This window comes from Diaphorina citri, unplaced genomic scaffold (genome assembly GCF_000475195.1).
Source record: "Diaphorina citri unplaced genomic scaffold, Diaci psyllid genome assembly version 1.1 scaffold1335, whole genome shotgun sequence".
Lineage (NCBI taxonomy): Eukaryota > Metazoa > Arthropoda > Insecta > Hemiptera > Psyllidae > Diaphorina > Diaphorina citri.
In genome coordinates this window covers 79,319-95,033 of record NW_007378763.1, presented here as the reverse complement: position 1 = coordinate 95,033, position 15,715 = coordinate 79,319, and the positions used below count along the sequence as shown (strand labels likewise).

At 39.5% G+C, this 15,715-nt stretch overlaps 1 protein-coding gene across 1 annotated transcript in view; it reads left to right on the top strand.

Moving 5' to 3' along the window:
- Positions 1–1,714: 1,714 nt before the first annotated feature.
- Positions 1,715–15,715, top strand: part of LOC103515417 (glutamate [NMDA] receptor subunit 1) — a 59,189-nt gene continuing 45,188 nt past the window's right edge. Inside the window, exons 1-5 of the mRNA XM_017446668.2 lie at positions 1,715–1,857; positions 4,292–4,420; positions 4,561–4,653; positions 11,168–11,370; positions 14,876–15,049. Coding sequence (XP_017302157.1) covers positions 1,726–1,857; positions 4,292–4,420; positions 4,561–4,653; positions 11,168–11,370; positions 14,876–15,049 — 731 coding nt within the window. The 5' untranslated portion in view covers positions 1,715–1,725. The remainder of the gene's footprint in view (positions 1,858–4,291; positions 4,421–4,560; positions 4,654–11,167; positions 11,371–14,875; positions 15,050–15,715) is intronic.

Sequence of the window (15,715 nt, the reverse complement as noted above, 5' to 3'; positions counted from 1 at the left end):
ATGTATGTATGTATGTATGTATGTATGTATGTATGTATGTATGTATGTATGTATGTATGTATGTATGTATGTATGTATGTATGTATGTATGTATGTATGTATGTATGTATGTATGTATGTATGTATGTATGTATGTATGTATGTATGTATGTATGTATGTATGTATGTATGTATGTATGTATGTATGTATGTATGTATGTATGTATGTATGTATGTATGTATGTATGTATGTATGTATGTATGTATGTATGTATGTATGTATGTATGTATGTATGTATGTATGTATGTATGTATGTATGTATGTATGTATGTATGTATGTATGTATGTATGTAAGTTGGGTTATAGGTTGTGTAAAAAGTATCTATCGGTGTGTTCAATGAGTTCTACTTGTGTGTTAACTATAGGGGTATAATTATTTAAATTGTTATATTTTGCTTCCTGTTTATAGCTACTCCTTGGCTATCTAAAGTAATAGAATTAAGAAAAGGAAAGCGCAAGACATTTTGTTAAGTTTATTATATTTTGCTTCCTGTTTATAGCTACTCCTTGGCTATCTAAAGTAATAGAATTAAGAAAAGGAAAGCGCAAGACATTTTGTTAAGTCGTCTAGAAAAATAATAGAAAGTAATTAAAAATGTGAACTGATTTATTTTTATTATCCAAAAGTGAGGTTATGTTGTTTTAGATTCCATAGATACATAATATAATAGAGTAGGTAACACTGTAACACAATACATAACCACAATAGGTAAATACTATTATGTAAGCTATATCAACACTTCCGTCACGACATTCTCACACTAAATTGACTAAATTGAAATACTTTTGAACTATATACAGGGTGACCCAGAGTTACCTGACGGTTTTGATTTGCCCATAACTTTCTTATAACTTGTCGTAGCTTGTTGAAATGAACATCACTGAGTTCAGAACAAAATATATAAGGTTTTGTTACAATGTAGTCGTGGACCCCGCAACTTCGAGCTTTCGCTGTGGATGCATTTCTTAAAAGTAGTGAATTTGTGATTAATGCTCAGATGAAGTTTCGCACCCATTTTGATTTTCCACCCTCCTCATCCGATCTTAGCTCGTGCGACTTTTTTTTTTAATAGAAATATGTTAAAAACAAGGTGTATATTTATTAGACAAGGACTATGGATGAGTTAACGGGTGCTTTTTATCAAGAGTATGTATGTATGTATGTATGTATGTATGTATGTATGTATGTATGTATGTATGTATGTATGTATGATTTTTTTTTCCGCAACTTGTACAATCTGAATTCATTTTTTACTTTTTATCTCGAGTTTGCACGTTTATATTATACTTTTCATTTATATTAGATATTACAAACAAGCGAATTACAAAGCAAACAAAAATAAATATAAAATAAATTTTAAACTGAAATCTGAAATTGGAATAATACGCAAGTTACCTGCAGCCGCATTACCAGTTTAAAAAGATTATTGAAATTGATTGCAATATTGCAAAGGAGGCACTATTGAGATGGTATCCACAAAAAATGTGAAAAGTCTTTGCTTCACCTTAAAATAGGTAAATAATTAATGATTTGCTTTTTATTACTATCAAAAATTTATTTGTGGTTAACAGAGCTTTTTCACAACTTTTGTGGACAACAGAGCATTCCTTTGCAATCACTTTCCATATTTCAATGATCTCTTAACATATAGTAATGCCGTGACTAAAAAAACAATCTGCTTGACATGTTTCAGCACATAAACTTTGACATACAATATGTGAATAAGGGAGTCACGTTTTCGGCAACTGGTATTCAAATGGACCCAAATCCTATCTTGACCGCTTTGAGTGTCTGCAAGTTTTTAATATCGGAACGAGTTAGTAAAACCCTTCTCTATAAGATTTACCATTGAACTGTCATGAATTGAAATTTCCAAAGCGATGCCTATGCACCAAGTAGATACAATACATATAGATCAGGGGTTTCCAACTTCCATGTGTATGCGGGGCACATGCTACATTCGGAGGTACTTCGCGGGCCACATACCTATGTACATAGGGGTCCTCCAGATCTTCAGAAATGCAGTCCGATCAAACTTTGAGCGCCGCAGGCGAAATTTTTCAAAAAGTATTCTCTTAATTTTAGCTGAACACTAAAGGGGATCAGTTTCCATGACTCAATGATAACTACACTGATCTTGCACGCGGCAGAGCTGGGTTCAATGCCCAGCAGAGTCAGACTATTTTTCGCACGCAAACTGTTCTACTTTCATGACCTGTAGTTTAAGGGACCCACTCAGCCTCTCAAGAACAACCTAGTATTGACTAGCCAACTATCCAACAAGCCATGGAGATAAATGCACACGGCAAAATTTTCGACCCGGAATGAAATCAAGGAGGTTTGAAAGTAATGGAGGGAAAACGAGTTTCAAACGTGTCAGATCACACAATCAGGGAAACCTGGGAAAATTTTCAACATGGATGTTTTATTAAAATTTTAAAATTCGAAGATTTTTGCCTAGTACTTGGAAACCCCTGATATAGATATTGAAAACTGAAACTCATCAAAATTCTAATCCTCAGCCTGGTAGTTTTTTTTTTTTTTTTTTTTCCTTAGAGCATAACGCTCTATCCTCAGTTCTCAATTTTCGTGAAAATTATCCCCCGTAGAACGGCAAAGTCTTTTTGCTTTTTGGCTTGCTCTAGGATAAATCTTTTCACGTCCATGTCTGTGTGGAAATGCTCAGATCTCAATTTTCGTGCAAATTATCCCCCGTAGAACGGCAAAGTCTTTTTGCTTTTTGGCTTGCTCTAGGATAAATCTTTTCACGTCCATGTCTGTGTGGAAATGGAAAAAAAGGGATGAGAAAATTTCCTCTTTGTGATGGGACTCAAACCCAGTATTTCCAGGTCATATCAATCCTCTTGACCGTTCGTCCACACTCCACAGTCTGCTCACACTGAGGCCATTTCTCGTTACAATCTATTCTTGTAGCGGGGTGATATCGACAAATAACAGAATAAAAAATGAATAAATAATAATCTTTGCTCCTCTCTCTTTCACTCGGTAGACCCGCATATCCTAGCCATGCTTTTACTAGCTAATATTGCACCCTCATAATCGAGTTTTTCCAGTCTCTTTCACTCGGTAGACCCGCATATCCTAGCCATGCTTTTACTAGCTAATATTGCACCCTCATAATCGAGTTTTTCCAATATCAAAAGCGTCCCACATAAATGTCAACACAGCAAATTAAATCATGTGATATGACTTTCATGTTGTACAACCTAGTAAAAAAAATTATAGATACAAATAGGTACCTACTTATGTACATTATAGCATTATATTATACACATTATGTGCTTTGGAACTGTTTCAAAAAAATAGGGTAGGATGGGGTGAAATTAGCAATGGGAGAGAGGGAGACTGCATGCAGATGCACCACGGATGCTGATACGAAGGGAGTGAATAATGGGAGCGACAATTACCCCTGCATTGATATATAGATACAAATAGGTACCTACTTATGTACATTATAGCACTATATTATACACATTATGTGCTTTGGAACTGTTTCAAAAAAATAGGGTAGGAGGGGGTGAAATTAGCAATGGGGAGAGAGGGAGCCTGCATGCAGATGCACCACGGATGCTGATACGAAGGGAGTGAATAATGGGAGCGACAATTACCCCTGCATTGATGCTTGATAATAATTTATAAGCTATGCCAATTTCAGAGGGGAAATATTTTCTTTCCGATGAAGTTGGAAGGTTGGAAACATGGAAACACGTTTAAGTGCTTGGTAATTGGAAACACGAATGGCCAGCTTTCAGTGCTTGGCAGGGCGGACTTTACACACACGAGGTTAGAACATGGAAGTTCAGCAACTTGATTGTAGTGGTTACCTGATTTGTTTAGGGAGAGCTGTCCGCCCAATATAGCATTATAGGTATATCACGAACCCAGTCATATACGATCATAAAGAACTTACCTACTCATTTAGTAAAGTACAACCAACTACAATTGCAAGAAAATAAAAGAGTAAAACTTAAAATCCAATAGCCTAGAGTCCTAAACTATTAGCGAGTAAGCGCAATATTATTGTTTTTTGGACCCCTCAGAACTTTATCTCTGTCAAAGTTAGCGAAAAGTGCCTTTTCCGGGGGTAGAATCTGGAATAGGTTTGCAGTAGACATTATAAGTAGCCCCTTCAAGGTTGCATAATTTTTGAGACACACATTAATTGGTTCTTTGAAAATAATATCAATGTGATTTCTCTTTGAAATAATGAATTTATATTATATGTCCAGGTGTATGCTGTGATCGTCTCACATCCACTGACTGGGGATCTCTCACCAGCCGCTGTATCTTATACTAGTGGTTTCTATCACATTCCTGTCATAGGGATTTCATCACGGGATTCCGCCTTTTCTGATAAGGTGAGAATTAAATTCATTATGAAAATTGAAAACAGGTTACCTACCCATACCATAAAAAAAGAGGTTTGATCGAGGGAAGCAGAATTAAGTAAAATGTACTTTGCAAGTTGTAAGTATAGGTATTTTGGTTTCCTTTACAGAATATCCATGTTTCATTTCTGCGCACAGTTCCACCTTATTCTCACCAGGCAGATGTTTGGGTTGAACTTTTAAAACATTTCAACTACATGAAGGTAAGTTCACGCCACTTTACAATATCTACCTATCTTCTTCTAATTCTTCTTTTTCTTCTTCTTCTTCTTCTTCTTCTTCTTCTTCTTCTTCCTCTTCTTCTTCTTTACCTTTTCCCACTCAAGTGGGGTCGGCATTTTTAGACAACAATTTCCACTTTTCCAGTTGCCTCGGTTATGAACATCATCAACTGATAATCCCTTCTCACTCAGATCTTTATTCACGCAATTCTCCCATTTCTTCTTTGGTCTGCCTCTTGCTCTGCGTCCTGCCACTTCTATTCTGCTCACTTTCTTTCCAACATAATCTTCATCCCTTCTCATCACATGACCATACCATTGTAACCTTCGTTCTTGTATCTTCTTGGTAACTTCTCTAGTTCTCTCACTTTTAACTTGTCTCTGATCACTTCATTCATTATTCTGTCCATCCTAGTCACTCCAAGACTCCACCTCAACATTCGCATTTCAGCTACTTCCAACCTCTTCTCGTGTATCTTCTTCATCGCCCATGTCTCGGCACCATAGATCATGGCAGGTCTAACAACCGTCTTATGTATTTTCCCTTTCAATATCACATTCATCCTTCTATCGCACAACACTCCTGTCATCTTCTTCCAATTTATCCACGCCACGTTTATCCGGTGGGCTATTTCACAATCCAGCTCGCCTTTACTGTCAATGATGGATCCGAGATATTTAAACTTGTCTACGGTATTCAAACCAACGCCACATAGATGGATCTTTTCTGCAGTTTCAACTCCAAAGTTCATTTGTACAGTCTTGGTTCTATTGATCTTGAGTCCCTTGTCTTCTAACGCCTTCCGCTATCCGTCCAGTTCTTGTTCGACTTCCCTCACACTCTTCCCGCACAATACGACATCATCCGCGAATAGCATACACCACGGAGCATCACGTCTTACACCTTCTGTCAACACATCCATGATAACATCAAACAGGTAAGGACTAAGGGCCGACCCTTGATGCAGTCCGACTTTCACAGGGATGTGGTCTGTAACACCAGCACTGCTTCTTATTTGGGTGGTTGCCTTATCGTACATGTCCTGTGTCACTCGTACATACTTCTCCGGGGTGCCCGCCATCCGCAAACAACGCCATATCTCATCACGGGGAACACGGTCGTACGCCTTCTCAAGATCAACAAAAACAAGGAACAGTTCTTTTTCTTTTTCCAGGTACTTCTCGAGCAGTTGTCTTATGGCAAAAATAGCATCCATAGTGCTCCTCCCGGGCATGAAACCCAGCTGATTGTCAGAAATACTGGTCTCTTTCCTTAACATTTTGTCTACAATCCTTTCATACAGCTTCAGAGTGTGTGACATTATTTTTATGCCTCTGTAGTTCCCGCAGTCCTGAATGTCACCCTTATCCTTATAAATGGACACGATGGTGCTTTCTCGCCAATCATCTGGCATCTTTTCCTCCTTGAATATTTGATCAAACAAGGGTAGTAGCAGGTCTAATCCATCGGTACCAAGGCTTTTCCAAACTTCAACAGGTATATTGTCTGGGCCCGTGGCCTTTCCATTCTTCATTGCTTTCAATCCCTCATACACTTCACTTCTCTCGATCGGCTCGATCTCTTTTGTCATTTCCAGGTTTGGCAGGCTTTCTTCGGTTGGTAGTCTCGGGTTTTCTTCATTGAGCAAGGTTGTAAAGTATTCTCTCCATCTATGTTTGATTTCTTCCTCTCCTTTGAGTACCACTCCTTCTTTGCTTTTGATTTGTTTAATATGTGTGAAAGTGTGAAATCCTTACTTGCTTTATCTCTTTCTCTCGCTAATCTGTATAAATTCTTCTCTCCATCCGGTGTTTCCATTTCCTTGTGTAACTCTGCTAACTGCTTTGCTTTGGCCTGGGCGACTGCTCTCTTTGCTTCTTTCTTGGCTCTCTACTGGTTTTTGGGGGATGCACATTTTTTCACATTTGTCGCAACGACCTATGAACTCAAAGCGAGAAAGTTTTAGATAACCTGGTTTTTGGGGGATGCACATTTTTTCACATTTGTCGCAACGACCTATGAACTCAAAGCGAGAAAGTTTTAGATAACGAATTCACTCTTATCCTCAGGTTTATTAGTTTTATCCCACTTTTTTTAGCTTCCTTCTTTTCCTTGATTTTCTCTTTTACTTCCTGATTCCACCACCAAGTCTCTTTATCCTTCGGTCTTCCTTTTCCCGATGTTATTCCCAGAACACTTTCTCCAACGTTCAGGATAACAGTCTTATAACTGGACCACAGATCTTGACATCCTGATTGGCTAATGTTTCTCACGTTTGAATTCCATCTTCAAGAAGGGGTCCTTCAGTTTCCACCATCTGATCTTGGTTCTTGTAGTCTTCTGCACTTTCTTTCTAGATATCATGAAGGAGGTGTCGATGACAAGAAGTTTGTGCTGCGGTGCTACAGACTCTCCATTGATTAGTACAGTTTCTCACTTCTTTAAGATGTTGCCTTCTAGCTAAGATGAAGTCTATCTGACTACATCTGTTACTTACCAGTCCTATAAGTTATGAGCTGATTTTCCTCCTTGAAGAATGTGTTTAAGATTGCCATATCCGTGGCCAATGCAAAGTCTGTTATCCGGTCTCCTTCATCACTATTTCCCACCCCCCAAATACCTCTGATTCTCGCTGTCACTTCCGTGTTACCACGTCCGATGTGTCCATTCAGATCACCAGCCAGGAATATTCTCTCATCATCAGGTATAATTGAAATTCAATTAAAATTTATTGTATTGATAACACTCATTAACTCATTACATACAATTTACATATTACATTTGGAATTAAAAAAAAAGAGGGGGGGGGAATAAAAAATAATACAAAATGCCTACCTACCTACCTATATCTATATTAGTTATTAGATATAGATATAGATCATTATTAATAAATAATTAATAGATCAGTTGCGCTTGCTTGAGTGATGTTTCAAAGTCATAGAGCAGGAAAAATGAGGACCAACGGAATTTTTCTTTTTCTTCTACGACTTCTAGATCCCGAGATAAATCGATTTAAAAAATACCGGTAAATCGTGAACTTTGACGTCACGGCATACGCTCCCGTAGGCGATGACGTCACATCAAATGTCCCGAGCAAAAGCTCCCTAGCAAGCAACACATTAGGCGATGACGTCACATCTAATGTCCCGAGCAAAGTTCCCTCGCAGGTAACGCATTAATGTGTTAATGTGTTTGTGCGCATACGTTTCTGCGCAGTTCTTTCTGCTCCTCCGCTAGCGCGCTTGCATAGTGGCGCTACCTACGTTTCTGTGCATTTTTTTCTGCTCCTCCGCAAGCGTGCTTGCATACTGGCGCTACCTAGCGAGGCAACTGCCTGAAGTTGACGTCACACATCTTTGAACTCTTTCATTAGAACGGAAAATGAAAATTGAATTTTCGACCTTTTACAGTTCTTTTTTCGGAGTTTTGACCTCAGATTTGGTTTTTTCACTACTTTTTACGTAGGAATCGACCATTTATTAATAATTTTTACCCATTTACAACTGCTCCATTCTGTAGTAGTTCTACCTTGAATTCCTACTGTTTCTAGTTGATCCAGTGATCCTACTTTGGCAGTTTCCGCTCTTCCCTTCTTGTTAAAATGAAATAAACATAATAGGATTGCGCTTGTTAAATGAATTATTGGTTTTTACTGATACTCGTAAATATGACATTTTTATATCATATGAATTCCATATTTTTTTTTTTTTTTTTTCCTTTTTACTGTCCTTGATTACCCAATTAATGCATGTTTTTCTAGTTGATTAGTTTGGCGATGTTTTCTCAACATTACTTCGTTGCTATTAACATTCCGATGTTTCCAAATTATTGCAAAACGTTTCACCCGTTTCTCACAGTATTGTTTCGCAACATTCTTGTCAAAATAACCGACAAATTATGTGATGTGGATGTATCCTATTCTCGTTTCTTTTTTATCCTCGGTACCTACCTACCTTCGTAGGAATTAGGATCGTAGCATTAGGAGTACCAATTATTATCAATCCCTACGTAATTATTTACCTATCTATGTACATAGGTATACTCTTATATCTTGCTCATTTAACATTTCTTTCATGGTTTATATTGACTAAATCACGTTTAATTTGAACACATTTGTCCCATTTGTATTCAAATCAATATTGTTGCAGTCTGTTAATATCTTCATTACTTGTTTAGCTCGCAGAATACACTACTCCATTCGAATTCCGTTATCAACTTATCAACAAAAAATACGTTACTTTTTCCTTACTATAGGATAAAGAAAGTAAAAATGCAGATAATAGAAACATTAAATGAAATCTTTGATCTCTAACATCGTTTTAAGTAAATATGTAGAAGATAATTCGAAGCCCTCCGAGCAAAATGAATTATAATATTGATAGCTTTGAAATCCTAACTCCTGACACATAGGACCACACTGGATTGGTGCGAGGGAGGTTATGATTGTTCCTGATGGAAGAGGAACACACAAGACGTGACCCCTAACACTGTGAGAATGCTGGACGCAACACGCAAATCATTGGCTGCAATCTCCATGCAACAACCCGAATACTAATAAGAGAAGATGATTCAGAATCGACCAGCAGGATTTAATGGAGGTAAATTAGTAAATATGTTGAGGTTATAAAAAGAACATAAAATAGCGTGTTCATAAAATTCGGAATAGTAAGCAGTCCAATATTAGGAGGACATTTAGAAATCTACAGTGTTCGATCAATAGGTATCTTATATTATAAGAACGAGATCCATTCACTCATTCACATTTCACACACTGATCGCTCTATCTCTAGAACCACAACACCTAGAAAAGCTCTCTCGCAGGCAACGCATTAATGTGTTTTTTCGCATACGTTTCTGCGCAGTTCTTTCTGCTCCTCCGCTAGCGCGCTTGCATAGTGGCGCTACCTAACGGACAAAGAAAAAAAAAAAAACAACTGCGTAAAGTCTGACGTCACACATATTTGAACTTTTTCATTAGAACGGAAAATAAAAATTGCTGCGTGAAGTCTGACGTCATACATATTTGAACTTTTTCATTAGAACGGAAAATAAAAATTGAATTTTCGACCTTTTACAGTTATTTTTTCCGAGTTTTGACCTCAGATTTGGATAGAAATCGACCATTTATTTATAATTTTTACCCATTTGCAACTGCTCCATTGTGGTGTAGCTATAATGTAATAAATAGAGATTTTATTTTACATTATTTCATTATTTCAATTCCTATTCTATTATCTATCAGCCGTTTCTTGAGTAAAATGTTCATAGATTTTTACACCCAGAAAGTAAATTGATTTCTGACCGGTAACTGTCTTTTTACGGGGCAGTGAGATGCTTTGTTGTCTTAGGTTGTACCTATGGTCTCTGAAGGAGAAAATGTTGCTCTTGTGGACCAAAGCACAGATGTTCCTGTGAAACAGGCCCATTACATCTAAAATTTCAAGCTCTTTGTATAGTCTTCTTGTGGGATAGAGTCTATTTTTTTTTATGAATTACGAGTATTTTCAGAATAGTATTTTGTACAACTTCGAGTTTGTTTTGCTGGCTCGCCCATACGCACAGATCGCATACTCGATACAAGACTGGCAGAGAGCAAAAAGTATGTTTCTCTCAAGAGATTTAATTTTAAAAAGTTTCTGAGTAGGTGTAGTAGGAATAGATCATTTTTCTTAGTCTTTTAGTAAGTTTATTTATGTGACTATCCCACCTTAGATGTTGGTCTATTTCTATTTCAACCCCTAGATAAGTCCAACTGTGCACTAGTCCAATAGAGCCACATTGACAAGTGGTTTGATCACAGCTGTCCACATGATTCTGAACGCCGCACTGTCGAGGCAGGCAGGGTGGTTTTAGTGATACACAGTGGCAGAATCTTGGTTTTATCTATATTAATGCTATTGATGGCAATAGGAACTAACATTCTATTCATGGTTTAAGTATTATATTACTTACCTATAGGTACATTTATTTTATTACTAGGTATTATTTTTTATTATAATTTTTTCCCATTAATTAGGCATTAATTATTTTATTCAAGACATAGCTACCTTTCCACGAATCAAGGATTCAAGATTATCTTGAATCTTGAGTGTGGCAATTCTAGTCTTCCCATCCCTTTTGGGGTCGATGGATGGAGACGGGGGGTATAAGGGGCCACCCTTATGCTCCACGCGTCCTTGTGTTGGCCCCGGGGGGGTTGGGTGGACTAGTGGTAGTGCTGTCACAATTTAATCTTGTAATTGTCATGATATGTCATAATTTAATATTAAAGCACACTTATTACTATTACTATTATAAAGAATATTTTTTAAAGTTTTTTAAGAATTGTTTATATAGGACAGATAGGTTCATATCCGTGGCATCTGAGTGATATTTGTTATATTCAGTGAGAGCTCTATAGATCGGAGACAGATTGGAGTGTGTGGAGCGAGGTATAGCAAAATAATCATTCTTAAAATAAAATATTAGGTATGTACCTATGGTTTTTCTTTGTAGGTAATTTTTATTCATAGCTCCGACACAGATGGTCGAGCTTTGCTTGGAAGATTTCAAACCACTTCTCAAAATCAAGAAGATGATGTAGAAATTAAAGTTCAGGTTGAAGCAGTGATCGAGTTTGAGCCCGGACTTACCACATTCAAAGACCAACTGTATGAAATGAAAAATGCTCAAGCCAGAGTCTACCTTATGTATGCAAGGTATGAATACTAGTTTTTATTATTATTATTTAGTTTCGAGGAATGTAGTGCTCTTTTAATATACCTACTCACACTAGTGGTTGACCCGTCCTTTGTACGGGATCAGCGCGGCGTAAGAAGCATGACTTTGAAGAGCCGCCATTTTGAATCAGGATGGAATGTGACAAGTAGCCTATGTCACCCTCAGTGCTGTTCTCAACAACCACAAAAAATTTCCTCAAAATCGGTCGAGCCGTTTTTGAGTGAAAAGAGGACAACGAAAGGTCTATTTAGCGTGACAGACAGACAGACAGAACTCATACTATAAAAAATTACATACAACTTACTTTTCTATATTTCCAACAAACCTTATATATTTTTTAGCCCGTTTTTTTTAAAGGAAGCTTTAACCTTTATTATTTATTATTACGATCGTAATCAAAAAAGGTATTCGATGTCGTCAGTCTGTCTGTCCCCATAGAAGGACTTATCCAAACCTGGTCGACCTATATATCAAATTAAAGGTCTTTTTACCAGGACAGTCAGTCAGTCAGTTACACAAGGGGCTGTATTTATTTAGGACTCGCACTTCGTGCTCGGCGCGAAGCCCCCCTCCACCCCCCGGGGGCTTCGCGTGCTCGCTACGCGGAGTTGCGTATACGGTCGCGCTGCGCGCTCCCGGGGCTTGGCGGGGTTGTGCATGGGGTCGCGCTTCGCGCTCCCTCGTTTACGGTCGCGCTGCGCGCTCCCGGGGTCTTTGCGGAGTTGAGCATGGGGTCGCGCTTCGCGCTCCCTTGTTTACGGTCGCGCTGCGCGCTCTCGGGGCTTCGCGGAGTTGTGCATGGGATCGCGCTGCGCGCTCCCGGGGGCTCCGCGGGTTGTGCATGAGGTCGCGCTTCGCGCTCCCTTGGCTTCGCCCCTGAAAACTAATATCGTCCCTGAGTCTTGTCTCGAAGAAATGAAATCTGAAAACTACAAGCGAGAGCAAAATATTAAACGTAGGAAAAGTTTTGCTGGCCTCAAACTGTGTTCCCCGTGTATTTCTTATGGGGGGACTAAAAAACGTCAATCTCTCGGGAACGGTTTGGAATTTCGGGTTTTCGATTTTTCCCAGTATGTACAAAAAATAAGGAATCCAATGGTGAAAACCGCATCTTCCTAGCCCATCTAGAAGTGGGTTAGAATTAGTATGAGTGAGTGAGTCAGTCAGTCAGTCAGTGAGTCAGTTACACAAGGGGCTGTATATATTTTAGATTGAGTGAGTGAGTGAGTGAGTGAGTGAGTGAGTCAGTCAGTCAGTCAGTTACACAAGGGGCTGTATTTATTTAGGATTAAATGATTTGCCTAGGTAGGTATTCATTTCATGAAATACCTAGTATTATATGTATAGGTCATTCTAGGCATTATAGGTATGAAATACCCAAGTCCGTTCCAGGCAAAGTGTGAAAAGCTTTATACTATTCTATGTCCTCTATATATGATGTTCGAGTGAAAGAGCTGCTGACGCTCAACCTTATGTTACCGGCAATCTATGAAATGATTGCCGGGTTCAAATCCCATTAGTTTCAGGTATTCCTTTATTATTATTTTATTATCATCATTTTTTATTTTTTTTTCTTACTTCATGACGGTTGAGTGGTAGGGCTCCTGCATTTCAACCTTTAGGTCGCGGGGTCGAATCACCCAAAGGCATATTGGTATCGGGAACAGCTGGCTACCTATCTTCTTTTTGGTAGCGCTACTGCCTCTCAAACTCTAGGTTGCGGGTTGATATAGGTATGTGTTATAATAAAAGGCAGGACGAGGAATGAATTAGTAGAGAGAGGAAGACAATCTATGGAAAAAGTGATGAACTGGATGACGAGACAAAAGCTCAAAATGTCGGTAGATAAATGTGCATGGATGCTAATGAAAGGAAAGCTAGTAAACCCACCAACAATTGCTAGGATATATGATAAACCTGTTAAGAAAAAGGACGTACTGATTTTTTCTGCTCTATGACTTTGAAACATCACCCAAGTATTAAGCGCAACTGATCTATTGTAATGTAAACAGCAAAATGTTCAAACTTCAAACTTTCAAATTTCAAAAAGTTCAAATTTTTAATCGAATTTCTTCCATTTCAAAAATTAGCTACGCCGAGCAAGGCCAATAAATGGATGGGTGACTTAAATATTATGTTGGTAGTTATTAGGAAACATTAAAAGGAATAAAGAAAGAACGGGCTCTAGTCTTGATTTTAAATCATTACATGAAAGATGAAAGTAGGTATGTAGGAACATATATTATGTAGAAATAGGGAGCGCGCAGCGCGACCGCATGCACAACCGCAAAGCCCCGGGAGCGCGCAGCGCAACCTTAAACAAGGGAGCGCGAAGCGCGACAATATGTACAACCCCGCGAAGCCCTGGGAGCGCGCAGCGACCGCATACGCAACCCCCCGAACCCGCAGAGTGCGAGTAATAATAGTACATAGGTACTAATTTTCTTTAACCACGACCGTAAAAAAGGGAGCGCGACCGCATGCACAACCGTGCGAAGCCCCGGGAGCGCGCAGCGCAACCTTAAACAAGGGAGCGCGAAGCGCGACAATATGTACAACCCCGCGAAGCCCCGGGAGCGCGCAGCGACCGCATACGCAACCCCCCGAACCCGCAGAGTGCGAGTAATAATAGTACATAGGTACTAATTTTCTTTAACCACGATCGAGTAAACTACGGGCTTAAAAATTCCCGGAGGGACGGGCTCAGCTTGTTTTACGTTTTTAAGCAATTTCTGCAATTTATAAAATGTTCTCTAATTTTACTTATTAAGATATGAATGAAAAAATTGTATCTATGTTTGTTTGTGGCTATCTATCTACCATCAGAAAAATTCTATTCAACTTCTAGAGCCCAAACGGTAAGAGATAGCGGAAAATTGATTAGAATCGAATCGGTCTACGTCTACCCAGGTTAATTGTGTCATAGTTCCAAAATTCCAAACCGTTCCAGAGGTATGGAACTTTTCTGACGTCCAAAATCCCCCATAATAAGAAATACACAGGAAGCAGAGACTTCGGGAGAGAAAAGTTTTCCTGTTTCCTTTCTGGACTAATATTTTGAGTTTCATTCATGAATCATGATTTTAGATTTTAGTTTGATAACTACCTACGAAGCCAATAGGGTACGCAACCGTATTATTATCACTCGCACTTGTTCCCCGTGTATTTCTTATCAGGAACTAAAAAACGTGGAAATCCCAGGGTGAAAACCGCATCTTCCTAGCTCATCTAGAATTGGGTTAGAATTAGTATGAGTGCGTCAGTCAGTTACACAAGGGGCTGTATATATTTAGGACTCGCACTTCGTGCTCGGGAGGGGGGCTTCGCGTGTTCGCTACGCGGGGTTAGTCAGTCAGTTACACAAGGGGCTGTATATATTTAGGATTATTTCCTACAAGCACGGCCATGCCTTTATAAAATTATAATTATAATAATAATAATTATATTCTACTCCTACTGCGTACTTATTATTATTGTTTTCAGCAAACAAGATGCGGAAATTATTTTCAAGGATGCCCAGTATTTAAATATGACTGAAACAGGATATGTCTGGATTGTCACAGAACAAGCCCTAACTGCCAAGAATGTTCCTGTTGGAATCATAGGACTCAAACTAGTCAATGCGACCAACGAAGATGCTCATATTAGAGATAGCATGTAAGTTAACGCCTAACCTTTGTATTTATGTTACCGGCAATCTATGAAATGCCTAGCGTTCTTAGGTAAAGTGTGTGAATGAAATCAATAGTAATATGATACTCGCACTTCGTGCTCGGGAGGGGGGCTTCGCCCCCCTCCACCCCCCGGGGGCTTCGCGTGTTCGCTACGCGGGGTTGCGTATACGGTCGCGCTGCGCGCTCCCGGGGTTCTTTATGTGGTCGCGCTCCCTTGTTTACGGTCGCGCTGCGCGCTCCCGGGGTTTCGCGGGGTTGTGCATGGGGTCGCGCTTCGCGCTCCCTCGTTTACGGTCGCGCTGCGCGCTCCCGGGGCTTCGCGGGGTTGTTTGGGGGTCGCGCTTCGCGCTCCTTCGTTTACGGTCGCGCTGCGCGCTCCCGGGGCTTCGCGGGGTTGTGCATGGGGTCGCGCTTCGCGCTCCCTTGTGGTCGCTTCGCACTCCCTTGTTTACGGTCGCGCTGCGCGCTCCCGGGGCTTCGCGGGATGTGCATGAGGTCGCGCTTCGCGTTGGACTTGGAAAAATTTTCAAAAAAAAGTTCAATTTTTGGACACTTTTTAGTGATCCCTCATTACATGGGGAGTATTTTAAGATAGGAAATTTTTGGTCGAAAATTGGCCGCCGTAGGCGGCTCATGCTAACTTGTTCCC